The sequence below is a fragment of the Macrotis lagotis genome, chromosome 4, assembly GCF_037893015.1.
Source record: "Macrotis lagotis isolate mMagLag1 chromosome 4, bilby.v1.9.chrom.fasta, whole genome shotgun sequence".
NCBI lineage: Eukaryota > Metazoa > Chordata > Mammalia > Peramelemorphia > Peramelidae > Macrotis > Macrotis lagotis.
In genome coordinates this window covers 111,511,061-111,524,605 of record NC_133661.1, presented here as the reverse complement: position 1 = coordinate 111,524,605, position 13,545 = coordinate 111,511,061, and the positions used below count along the sequence as shown (strand labels likewise).

Genomic DNA, 13,545 nt, shown 5'->3' with positions numbered 1-13,545 from the left:
CACACACACACACACACACACACACACACACACAAAATAACACTAAGATTTTTTTTTTTCAATCAAGCAATACAAAATAGAATCTGTGGCCTATGTGGCTTCAGAGATCCCTTCCAGTTCTAATTCCATGATCCTATCTGTCAGCCATTAGATGATTTATTTGTTTTGGCACCAAGAAATCATGAACAGATTGCCATCTGTAAAATTCAGTAACTTATCTAATAGTTTAAAGCACCAAAATAAAAGTATTGGGTGCTAGAGAGCCTAGCAGAGCAAAAGCTCCAGGGAATCTTACCCTTCACTTTCCTGCCAATGAGCTCCATGATATTCCCCACTGAGCTGCATGCTGACTCCCCCATCCTCAATTCCCCTGAAAGTATACTGACTCTTAAGTCTAGCCATAGCAAGCACTTAATGTTTGTTGACTTGACTTCTCTCTTCCTAATGATAGTAGGCCAACCCCTCCAGTTCCCCATCAGACATGTCCCTCACACCAACCACATGAGCATAAAGGTACCAACTATAATCCTTCCAACTCGGACCTAAGCACCATCCTGTCACTATACCCCAAGCAAACAAAATCTTTCCATCCCCCCTTAGATTTCAACCCTCCTTTTTGTGTTGCCTCATCTAATCAGAATATAAGTTCTTTGGGAGAAAGGACTTGTTTGCCCTTCTATCTTATACACCCAGCGCTTGGGCACACCATGTTCAATAAAAGTGTTTTTTCATTGATTCACTGTATAGTGATTTTTTTTGCCCCACCCATTTATTTACAGACACACATATATTTGTACACCTACACACATATACACACCCTCCAGTACCCGTGGTTAGCCACATTAGCTGCCACCTTCACCCTATCTTGAAAAAACAATAGGAAAGAAGGGTAAGGAAACTAGATGCAATGGCAGGAAGTTACAAGGAGGCTTAATATAAAGAAAGAATGTTTAACAATGAGCTATTCAACAATGGAATAGGCTGCCTGGATAGACAATGAGTAGCCATACAATTCATTGTAAGTTTCTAAACCAAAGATATATGATCAATCTAGAGGTTGGGAATGATACAGTGATGATTGTTGCATTTGATGAGTGTCTGAACTAGAGAACTGTGAGATTCTATGGTTAAACTCTTGGTGGCAAGAGTCCTTCCCCATAAGAAAGTTTTGAGGTTCTTTGAAATAAATTAAAGCTGTTGAAAATACCCCAAAGTATCCCCTGTTCCTTAGTGGACTAATGTGAATTGTCCAGAAAATACTGCTTTCACAAATATAGCTCGATCTAAGAGGTCTGCATCATCTGACTACAGGTTTTGTTTAAAAGGTACTCTCGGGGCGGCTAGGTGGCACAGTGGATAAAGCACTGGCCCTGAAGTTAGGAGTACCTGAGTTCAAATCCAGCCTCAGACACTTAATAATTACTTAGCTGTGTGGCCTTGGGCAAGCCACTTAACCCCATTGCCTTGCAAAACCTAAACTAAACTTAAAATAAAATAAAATATTATTTAAAAAAAAAGTACTCTCCATGTTGAATGAAGAGAGGGAGGGAAAAAAAGAGACAGATGGAGAGGTGAGAAAGTGACTGGCCAATTAGAAGTTCAGATCCTTCCAAGTGAGACAAGACAATATGTCTGCAGAGGGGAAAAAAAACCTACCTGTAGGTCAAAGAACTTGCTATATCGACGGTAGATAGTCTGGGAGGTGGAATCAGACCAAGTCACATTGATAATGTACACCTAGAAAAAGGAAAAAGAAAAATGAATAATTGGAACAAATTTTAGATAACAATAACTCACATTCTCACAGCATTTAAAGCTCAACAAAGTGTTTTCTTCATAGTACCTTAGCAATCAGGGAATATAAGTTTTATTATCTACATCAGAAAACCAAGTCTCCAAGAGATTCAGTAACTCACCAGTGGTAACATTGCTTGTATTTGGAAGAACTAGAATTCAAATACAGATTTTCTGATTCTAAGACCAAAGCATTCAGTGAACGCACAATTAATATGCATATCTGCAATATTCCAACTTGGCCAAAGATAGCACATTGAATATAGGCTGCCACAAAGTATGGGTACCACTTGAAGGGTGGAAAAGATTCACACATCCTTTCCCATATCTAGTCATTTCTTTCCTACCCTCCTACTACTTTCAACAATTTTAATGGAACACCAAACCTGTCTGCTTTGGGAAAATCCTAGACTGAAGGTGGAAGTTTCCTATATTACAATCATATCAACTGCTCCAAGATATTTCCAAGAATCACAGAAAACTAGACTGTCCTGGCAAACTGCCCCTTATTACACTTCCTTAAATAAGGGATGGATTCATATAATGGGTTCTTAATAATGACTGCTAATTGATGAAATCTGGCATACTGTTAAGATAAATAACAGATGGAACAAGAAAAGAAGGAAAATTACTCTCTCTCATAGACATATCCACCCCCAATGGATGTAGATGGTGCTAGATCTAGATCCAAAGAGAAGAGAAGGCAAATTTCCTGAAGGGAGAAAGAGAAAAATTTGGAAGAAAATATAGAATGAGAATAACTTTTCCAGCAGCCTCAGGAAAGGATCTTCAAACTATACAGTAAACTAGGGTCCAAGAAGCTGGCTAAGACTCCAGGGGGTTTCACAAGTAGATGAAGATAGTATTTTGAAATCTTGTTACTTTTTCTTATTCTGTCTCCAAATTAAATTTTCAGTGTCACTCTGCAGAAGCACATTAGACTCCAAGCAGTATCAGAAACTGCCACAAGTGCACAGAAAATTGAATGATGATGAAAAGAAAATGGAAGAGAAAAATTTAATTACAGTCCTCATAATCTCCACTCTCAATTTACTCCACTCTCTTACTTCCCTAATCTTTATTAGGTAGCAAGCCCCACCTAATGAAATTCATGGGTATCATAACATTACAGAAGCAGTTAGCACCCCAGAAACCATTATACAGATGGGCAACCAGCCAGGTGATGTCATGGTTAGGTCATGGCCATTTAGAACAGGACCTGATTATGATTAATGAAACAATGTTTAAGTAACTTTATGAATGATATATCATTTTATTACTGTTTTATTATTATTATATTTCAAAGCCTCTGCCAGAATGGGTTGCTAGCCTTACTTCAATATGGTGTAGAAAGAAGACTGGACTAGTATTCAGTCTACTTAGCTTCCTATTTTGGTTTTGTCACTAATTATTTAGCCATATGGCCTTACCTTAGACAAGTCACTCCCCCTATCTAGGCCTTGGTTTTCCAAATCTGTAAACTGAGGAAGTTGGAGACAAAAATAGAGAACCCTGGTTTAAATTACAAGTCTAGAGACCTGAGTTCTTGTTCAGGTTGTGTAAACCTGAGCTAGTTAACCTTTAGAAGTATCAATTTCCTCAACTGTCAAATGAGAGAATTTAAGTAGATGACTCTAGCATCTCTTCTAGTTGCTGATCTAAGATTCTCTAGGATGCCCCATGAACAATTTCTAACTTTGGCATTTTATGATAATGTGGAAGGGATAAACAGCTTTTGAGGGGGATCAAGAAATGGTTCATATAGAAGAAGGTGAGGAATTTGAAGATATAGAGGTGATGGAGTGTATGTTCCAGGCAAAGATGGCAAGTTGAATGAACAAAGACATGGAGACCGGAGATGGAATGGGATGTGTGAGGCACAAATAAGAAGGTCAGTCTGGTTGGTGTAATGAAGGTTGAAAAGATAGGTAGGAGCCAGAATTGTGATGGAATCAAGTCAAGATTGGCTAAAGTCAACTGTTCAATCTTTAGTTAGAGCATTTTATATTTTGAAAGTCAGCAGATGTTAGAAATCAAGGATTGACTTACTCTTTTGTTCAGAAAGTGACAGGTAAAATGTTAATGATGTATATTAAATATAAAAATGTGTCTTGCATCTATTTGTAATATAAAAGTTCCACAATCTCTAAAATCTGGAAGCCCCTAGCCTAAGGAGTAAACTCATTTGAGATTAGAAAATTAAGAAGTATCTGGTTTTTTAGAGAGAGCCAAGAAAGGGGAGAATTTTAGGCTAAGAACAATGTAGACTTGGGGAGCTAGACTGAGGTAACTAAATGGAGGGCAGAACTCATTGGGAGCTACTTACAAGTTAGAAAAAGAAAACAAAAGTCCTCAGACATAACCAACTATGTTTGTCTTGCTTCCAAATAAATCATTCCCATCTGTACCTTCATCACCGGGAGAGTAGAAACAGTTGATTACACCCAAGAATCTGGACTCCCAATATGAGGCCCTACCAGAAAGAATTCAAGAAAATGAGGATAGAAGAGAGGAGAGGAAGGAGGTGACCCCAAGGCAGTAGTCCCAGGACAGAACTCTGTAAGCCTGTGACTGGAGGCAAGAAAGACTATCCCAAAGGTGGTAGGTAAGGGTGGTTTCCTATCCCCTCCATGGGCTTTCACTCCCACTCTCACCCTCAAGGCCAGATAATAAAGCATCTTCCTTCCACTCTCCCTTCTCTTTCTCTCCCCTCTCTTCATTCTCTCCACCATGCTAGTTATGTGACTCCTGAGCCCTTATTTTCCATCATAAGAGAGCAAACCCTCCCAGAGTGTATTCTGCTGCCTCCACCAGGATCATTTAAACAGAAATCATTCTGCCAAGAAGCAGCTGTAAGACTTCTTTTCCTAAGTTGAAATCCAGCTTCAGACACTTTACTAGCTGGGTAAGCCTGGGAAACTCACTTAACACTGTTTACCTCAATTTCCACATCTGTAAAATGAGCAAGAGAAGGAAACAGCAAACCACTCCATAATCATTGCTAAGAAAACCCCAAAAGGGACCACAAAGAGTCAAACATGACTGAAACTAACTGAATATTCTTCCATCAACCAAATGCAGGGATTAACTTTGGCTGCCTTCTATTCCTTCAGATGATAAGGAAACGGGGAGAAGGAAGTCTCTTAAATTAATCATGAAATCATATACTGTTAGAGCTAGAAAAAAAACCTTAGAAAACCTCTGGTCCAAGAGTTCTCAACATTTTTTGTGTGACAGAATCATTTGGCAAATCATATAAACCCCTTCTCATAAAACACAGAATTATGAAGAAAAGCAATTATACTGAAATATAGTTATCAGCATATTTTTAAAAAGAATTTGTAGATATAGATTTTTAAAAACTCCTAGTATAAAAGATTCATTTTATAAATAGAAAATAGATTCGGTGATGTATTTTGAGCGATGAGAATGCTATTGCTAATAATTATAGGAACCAGGTATCAGGACACAGGAGGCAGGGAGGCAAAGTGGTCTCAATACCAGAAAGATTGTGTATATCCAAAAGTCAAAATCATAGGCTTGCTGGAAGCTGAAACTTTCTGGCTATCATCATCCATGGACATATGTTTAAATTTCATGCCTCCCTCAAAAAAAAAAGTTTTGAAGGTTCCCCCTCCATTACTCTTTCCCTGAACAGCCCACCTACCACTCTGCAGGGGCTGCTGATGCAGTAGGCATGGCTCAGTCTCTTTCTACTCCTAGGATTCAGGATTCATCTCAAACTGATGGCGACAGGAAGTATTCAAGGAAAATAGTATCTTTACTTCATAATAACTGACATTTTTATAGCTTTTTAGGGTTTGCAAATATTAAATCTTTTAATTTAAGTTCCCTGATGTGACCTGTACACTCTGAGAAATTTGACCACCCAGGACACTATTCCACACTCACATGTTCTCTTAAGTCTTAAGAAAACTCTGGGTTTTCTGGGTTTTTTTCCTTTTCTCCAAACCTTCTCTGGAGATAAGCCCAGAGATAACAGAAGAGTAAACTGCCAGGCCTCTCCCACACAAATGTTAAGCAGAAGAGACTTTTCTTCTAGACACCAGAGATCCAGGGTTATCTGCCCAGATGAGGGGGGGGATAGATTTACAAAGTCCCCAATACACATACACACACACACACACACACACACACACACACACACACACATACAGACACACACACACACACACTCCCACTCCCACACATACACACCCCACTAGGGCTTCTCTGAACTCCTGGGTCTGGCCCAACTGGCTCCAGAGGCTTTTTGGAGATAAAACACAGAGAAAGAGCAGGTGAAGGGAAGAGGGGACAGGGCAGAGGTCATATGAGAAAAGCCAGCTCTGTTTACCATCAGCATCTTCCAGGCCTCATAAATCCTTCTGCAACAGGAGCCAAGCGCAGAAGTAGTGTTACAGAACAGCTGGTGTCTGATGGAGGTTTTGCAATGAAACATTCTGCCTCCAAAGAAAGTTGCCTGGGAGATATGTTTCTTCTTTATCTTTAGGGTTTTGCAGATTTTTTAGAAGACTTTTTTCCTCTTTCTCTTGATACTTTTCTTGGACAAGGGAAATTTCGGAAGCTTCCCTTCAGGGCAACCCTACATCCTAACTGAGGGACCTGAGAACACTAATTGAAGAACTATTCCTTTTATCTTCATTCTCTTTACCTCTGCCAACAGGAAGGACACAGTTCTATCTCAAAAGCCAGGGAGCCTCATCAGATCGATAATGCATTCTCACTTGTCCTTGAGGGAGAGACGAAAGTAATAAACATTTATTTAGTGAATGGGTCAGAGCTTTTAACAAATAACTCATTTAATCCTCACAACAACCTTGTGAGGTGGGTGCTATTATTATTCCCATTTTATAAGTGAAGAAACTAAGACAACCAAGTCAAGCGACTTGCCCTAGTCCATACAGCTAGCAAGTATCTGAGGCCACATTTGAACTCAGTTCTGACTGACTCCAGGCCCAGCATTCATTCTGTCCACCATCAGCTGTCTGAAGTTTTCCTGTGTTGACCCAATCTCCTTCTATCTGACCATTTCATTAGAACCAGACATATGGTTCTGAATGACTGAAATGAGTCCACAGAAAGAGTCTTGGATTAGGGAGGAGTCAGGATCTAGCTCTGCTATTATGTTGCTAGGTGACCCTAGACAAGTCGTAGAAATTCAGGTCCAGAAGTCAACTTAGATATCAACTAATAATGCAACTTCCTCATTTTACAGGTGAATAATCAGAAGCTCAGAGGGTAAATATCTCACTCCAAAGCTGACATAGGCAGCATTAGAACCTAAGTCTTTTTCTAGGGGTCTTGACACTACTTCCCATCCTGTTTTAGTTTACTCTTTAAATCTTAATTTCCTTCTCTATAAAATAAGAAGATAGGAAAGAGAAAAGCTTATTAAGGCAAGCCTGATGCTTCACTCCATATCCATCAGAATAACCAAGATGAAAATGGCAAATGTTGAAGAGACTGTTGGAAGACAGGCACATTAATGTACTTTTGGTGGAAAAGTACATTAAACTGATTTAACAATGCTGGAAATCCATTTGGGATTATAATATTAAAGTCACTAAAGTGAACCTACCTCTGAGCAAGGGATATTATTACTGGTAAATACCTCTGAGGGTATTCTTTGTCTGAGAAGAGGTCTTTTTATTAATTATATATATATATCCATATATATATGTATATATATACATATATATACGTATATATATACACAACCTTTTTTTTTCTAGTGGCAAAGAATGAAAAGCAAAGTGGGTATCTGACAACTAGGGGAATGATTGTCCAAATTGTGGCATACAAATAAAATGGAATATTATTATACCACAAGAAGTAACAATACTAAAAATTAAGAGACATTATACAGTAAAGTAGGCAGAACCAGAAGAACAATTTACATTTTGACCACAGTATAGGAAAGAAAACAACCCTGAACAACATCAGAATGCTGATCAATGTAGTGAAAAATCATGACTGGAGGACTGACCTTTAGTAAAGCATGCCTCTTATCTTTGGGCAGAGGACTAAGACAAATAATAAGACCTATGTTATAAGACCAATATTTGATTTGATATTTGGTTTAACAGTATTTTTGGAAGATTTAATAGTACATGGAAGGGCTAAATCACTGGAAAGTGACTTTTTTCTTTAAAGGGAATCAATAAAATGTTTATACTAAACAGCGGGGTTTTTTTTAAATAAGGGGGTTTTACTATGTGATTTTTAAGGCCCTTTCTAATCCTTGGTTCAAGTTTTAGGGTCTAGTGCCAGAGTTCTAGGTGTATCTTCATTCTTTCTGTGGTACCTCAAATTATATAGAATTGTAAAATTATAATAATTAACTCACAGTGATTTCTTTTTGTTTCTTGTTTGTTTGGGGTTTTTTTTGTAAGGCAGTGGGGTTAAGTGTTTTGCCCAAGATCTCATAGCTAGGTAATTATTAAGTGTCTGAGGCCACATTTGAACTCAGATCCTCCTGCCTCCAGTGCTCTATCTACTGTACCACCTAGCTGGCCCTCACAGTGATATATTTAAGCAGCATTTCTCAAAGTCAAAGAGACCTCTGGGAACTTCCCAAGACCCTTTTATAGATTTAAATTAAAATTATTTTTATAATACTAAGTTATTTTAATTTCAAATTCAGTAAACATTGAAGGGGTAACTAGGTAGTGAAGCCGATAGAACACTGGACTTAGAATCAGGAAGATTTATCCTTCCTAAGTTCAAATCCAGACTCAGACACCAGGTATACGATCCTAGGAAACATTTTTGCCTCAGTTTCCTCATCTATAAAAATGAGCTACAGAAAAAAATGACAAGCCACTCCAGTATCTTTGCCAAGAAAACCTCAAATGGGTCACAAAGAGTCAGATACAGGGGCGGCTAGGTGGCCTTGAAGTCAGGACTACCTGGGTTCAAATCCGGTCTCAGACACTTAATAATTACCTAGCCCTGTGGCCTTGGGCAAGCCACTTAACCCCATTTGCCTTGCAAAAACCTAAAAAAAAAAAAAACCCAAAGAGTCAGATATGACTCAAATGAGTCCACAAGTATTGATAAATATAACCAGAATAATAAACAAAAGCTCTTTGGAAGCCAGGTTCTCAAAAAAAATTTTTTTTTTTTTAGATTTTTCAAGGCAATGGGGTTAAGTGGCTTGCCCAAGGCCACACGGCTAGGTAATTATTAAGTGTCTGAGGCCGGATTTGAACCCAGGTACTCCTGACTCCAAGGCCGGTGCTCTAACCACTGTGCCACCTAGCCACCTCCAAATGTTGATCACAAAAACTTTATGACTGTAAAGGGTTCTTGAGACCAAAAATGTTTAAGACTTGCTTCCTTAAATGTGTTAAACACAAATTATATGTACAACCTTTATCAGATAGTGTGTGCTGCCAGGGGAGGAGGAAGGGAAGAAAGAGTGGTAGAAAAATATGGCACTCAAAAATTTGCAAAAGAATGAATGTTGAAAATCATCTTTGAATGTAATTGGAAAAAAAATAAAAGGAGAAAAGAAAAAGAACTGCGCACTGAAAAGTGGTGTGACACATCAATAAAGAGAAAATATTGGAATCAGTAAGACTAGATTTCAAATTCTGACTAACATACCACCTGTGCAACTAGCAGTAGGTGAATGAGTCACTTCACCTCCAAAGTGATTCAGGTAACTCTCTAAAATCGGATGTTGTGGTTCAGGGGCAGATATGGATTGGTAGACAGAGCTGCCAGACTAGGAACTTCCCACTTGAGCTCATAGGGTCAAAGATAATTGTCAGTTATCATTATTCAATAGATCATAAGCTCCTCAAGGTAAGGAACTAGTTCTCATTTTGTCTTTCAATCTTCAGGGCCTTACCTACTTAATAAATATCTATTAGATTGGAAGGATTATATGTTGCATTTAAGGAAACCAGAAAAGTGAGGGGGGGGAGTAGGGAGAAACCAGTAAAAAGGGGGCCAGCAGACCACATCCTTAATTAGAACAAAAGGAAACAATCTCTACAAGTCAAGGAGGAGGTCATGGGCAAGATGTGGTCACCTCCCTATTTTCAGGCCTCCAAATACAACACTTCAGGTAAGGAAACTGCCCTCTATGCAAATCAGTTTCAATTTCATTTCTGAGCTCTATTAATCAAACCTATCTCCATTATAACCCTGGTACTCATAGAATTCTGGGCTGTGACTAATTACAGTTAATTTATGGCTCAAGCATCCAGAAGGGATCAGGACCTGCAACATATTTAATTAGTAAGTGGTGGTGTTCTCTTTACTGCTGAAAACTGCAATTAAGGCTGAGGAGTTACGGGCTTCGAAGCAGTGGCCCTTTACTGTGGGCAGCTTTATTTTTCCTGGACCCTCTCCAGCTCCCTCTGGCCTGAGGCCAGGGGGGAACCCAATACAAATCTCCTTAGCCTGCACCCACCACCATTGGAGCTGGATCAACTGGGTCAACAACTGAGGAACAGCTGCCTTTGAGGGTTGTCAAGGTCAATGTGTCATTGGGAACTACTCGATATCTTCCTAATATCTGCACTGGTCAGTGGGAGCAGTCATGACATGGACTCAGCATGATGACTGTAGGAACTTTAAGCATAAATTTTAGGTATAAAAATAGCCACTGACAAAAAGGATGATGCCTTGGTTATCAAATTAGAGAAACTGGATACTCCAGAATGTCCAGGGCAGGGGCAGGGGCAGGCATAAGACCATTAGGTTGGGGCAAACTGCCCCAAATCTATGAGACTACTTGATAGAGGTCTCATGGCCAAGAGAGCCCTCAGAAAGTAGACCATTAAGCAAAAGCCCCCTGTTGCACTTTTTCAGCTCTGTGTTTATTTAGATCAATGGAATTCAAGTCTATCTACTAGGATTAAAATCCTGCCAAAATAGATACTCAGAGTGTGGGACACAGTAAATAAGTTCTATAAATGAATGAATGAATTCGATACCACCATTCTATGATCTCTGGGCATTCCAGCATTCATCTTTCATTTCTCCAGTTCCTAATAGACTCACTGTCTGTTTTACACAATTAGCAACCTTAGTCCACATTCTCTTATTCTCCATTTATTCCAATTTTTTATTTGTCACTGCTCACGTTCTTTTCTGATTCTTAATCTTGTCATCCTAACCAAAAGGTAAACTCCTCGAGAGTAGGGATCCTTTCTCTCTGTCCTCTGCCTCCCCTACAGGATAGCAGGACATAAGGTTGGGTGCTCAAAGAATACAGACTGAATGAATGAACAGAAATCAAATGGTGCAAATCACATGTGACTTATGGGAGACACTGGCAGGAGCTCTCAGCATTTCACAGTCCTGTGTGCAAGGATGCCCATCATTTGAATCCATAAAGTTGAGGGGAAGAAAACATCTGGCTCCATGTGGGGGTCTTCACCAACAGTGAAACCCACTGGTTAGATCAAGTTTAATAGTCTGTGGCCTCTTGGATAATGATTTTGAGCCTAAGTTTGGAAAGCAGGAAAGCTAAGACACCCCCCTGGGTGCAACTCTATTAAAATTCCAGCTTACCTGCTGGTGGATGTGAATTTGGGGAATGGCAGCTACTTGAAAAACATGCAACTCAGAGAACAAGACAACTCTCCCTTCTGTTTATACTACAGGGTTGATTGCCAGGTGACAAACCTTTCCAGGTTTCAGAGCAATTTCATTGCTAGTCTTTGATGGGGTTTGATGTTTAATGAATGATCCCAATGGGCTGTGGGGTCACTTACAGGGAAGGAGCCATTCTAGTCCCTTCTCATTCCCTCTAAAATCTGTTGATCAAGAACCAGCTGGTCAAAACGGGCTTTCCCACAGGGCTCATGCAAGTTTTGTGAATTGGCCTCTCAGGGGTCAGTAGCCTGGAACTCTAATCTTCCTTTACCACCTGATCTCCCTGGCCCCATTACATCTCCCTTCCCACTGGTTCTATCTAAAGACAGTGTAGAAGTAGAGACTTTGATTGGATGCCTGTCTAATGGGGAAGCAGAAACTACTCAGACCTACTTCACCCCATGAAGGGTGAAGGGCACTGCCACCAAGATTACAAAAGAGCCACTACTCTAACGCTCCAGGTTAATGGAAGTTGTCTAGTACATCCATGTTATTTCCCATGGCTGCCTTCCCTATTCTACCTCAATCATCTATGGAGTGATCACACAATATCATTCTCTTTTTTTTTTTTAGATTTTTTTCAAGGCAATGGGGTTAAGTGGCTTGCCCAAGGCCACACAGCTAGGTAATTATTAAGTGTCTGAGACCGGATTTGAACCCTGATACTCCTGACTTCAGGGCCAGTGCTCTCTTCACTGCGCCACCTAGCCGCCCCTACACAATATCATTCTCAATCAGATTGCTTTACCTACCTTCCAGATCTTTAAGAATTCTGAAATTCCCTTTTGATTAATCTCAAGTCCTACTATTTCTCCCATTGCCTCATTATTTCTAAACTGTCTAGGACCTTACCCAGACCTTCCCATTCTCAATAAGCATTTTAATCTTACAAGTTTTTTTTTTAAAAGCACCTAGCATATATAAGATTATGGTGCTCAAAACTAGAAATACATAGAAGGAAAAAAAAAGAAACAATCCCTGCCCTCAAGGACCTTATATTCCCTCTACAAGGAGATATAATATATACATAAGTAAGTATAAGATAAATAAGTAGAAAGATAGCACTTTACAATTACCCTGGTTCTGGATTCTCCTTACTGTTTTCATAATCTGGACCCTATTGTTAAGAGTACAAATTCATGATCCAACCATTCTGGAGAGCAATATGGAACTATGCCCAAAGAGCAATAAAACTGCTCATACCCTTTGACCCAGCAATACCAATCCTAGAACTGTATACAGAAGAAATCATAAAAAAAAATGGGAAAAGTCAATCAACCTTGATGGACTCGCTTATTCCATCAGTGCAACCATCGGACAATTTTGGGCTGTCTGCAATGGAGAATACCATCTGTATCCAGATAAAGAACTGTGGAGTTTGAACAAAGTCCAAGGACTATTTCCTTTAATTTAGAAAAAAAAAAAACCTGATATCTTATTGTCTGATCTTGTTATCTCTTATACTTTATGTTTCTTCCTTGAGGATATGATTTCTCTCTCATCACACTCAATTTGGATCAATGTATACCATGGAAACAATGTAAAGACTGACACATTGCTTGCTGTAGGGGGAGGCAAGTAAGATTAGGGGAAAAATTGTAAAACTCAAAATAAATAAAATATTTAAATAAAATGGGAAAAGTCCCACATGTTCCAAAATATTCATAGCAGTTCTTTTTGTAGTAGCAAAGAATTAGAAATTGCAGGGATGCCCATCAATTGGGGAATGGTTAAACAAGTTATGGCATACGCATGTTAGGGAATACTATCATTCTATAAGAGACCATGAATGATCGAGCTCTAGAGAAGCATGAACAAATTACAGGAACTGATGCTAAGTGAAAGGAGCAGAACCAAGAGAATATTGCACACTTTAACAGCAACAATGTGAGCTGATCAACCTTGGTGGATGCAGCTCCTCTCAGCAGTTCAGAGAGCAAGGACAACTGGAGGAGATCGGCTACGGATAATGCTATCCCATTCAGAGGAAGAAAAAAAACCAGAAAAAACCTACAGAATCTGAATGAACACTACATTCACTTTTTAAAAATTTCTCTTATGTATTTCTGTTCTATCTCATGGTTTTCTTTCTTTTCCCTTAATCCTAATTCCTCA

The 13,545-nt window shown here is 39.2% G+C and overlaps 1 protein-coding gene across 1 annotated transcript in view; it reads right to left on the bottom strand.

Annotated features, from left to right (window-relative positions):
* Positions 1-13,545, bottom strand: part of SH3PXD2A (SH3 and PX domains 2A) — a 362,190-nt gene that overhangs the window by 299,174 nt on the left and 49,471 nt on the right. The window contains exon 2 of the mRNA XM_074233789.1: positions 1,657-1,737. Coding sequence (XP_074089890.1) covers positions 1,657-1,737 — 81 coding nt within the window. The remainder of the gene's footprint in view (positions 1-1,656; positions 1,738-13,545) is intronic.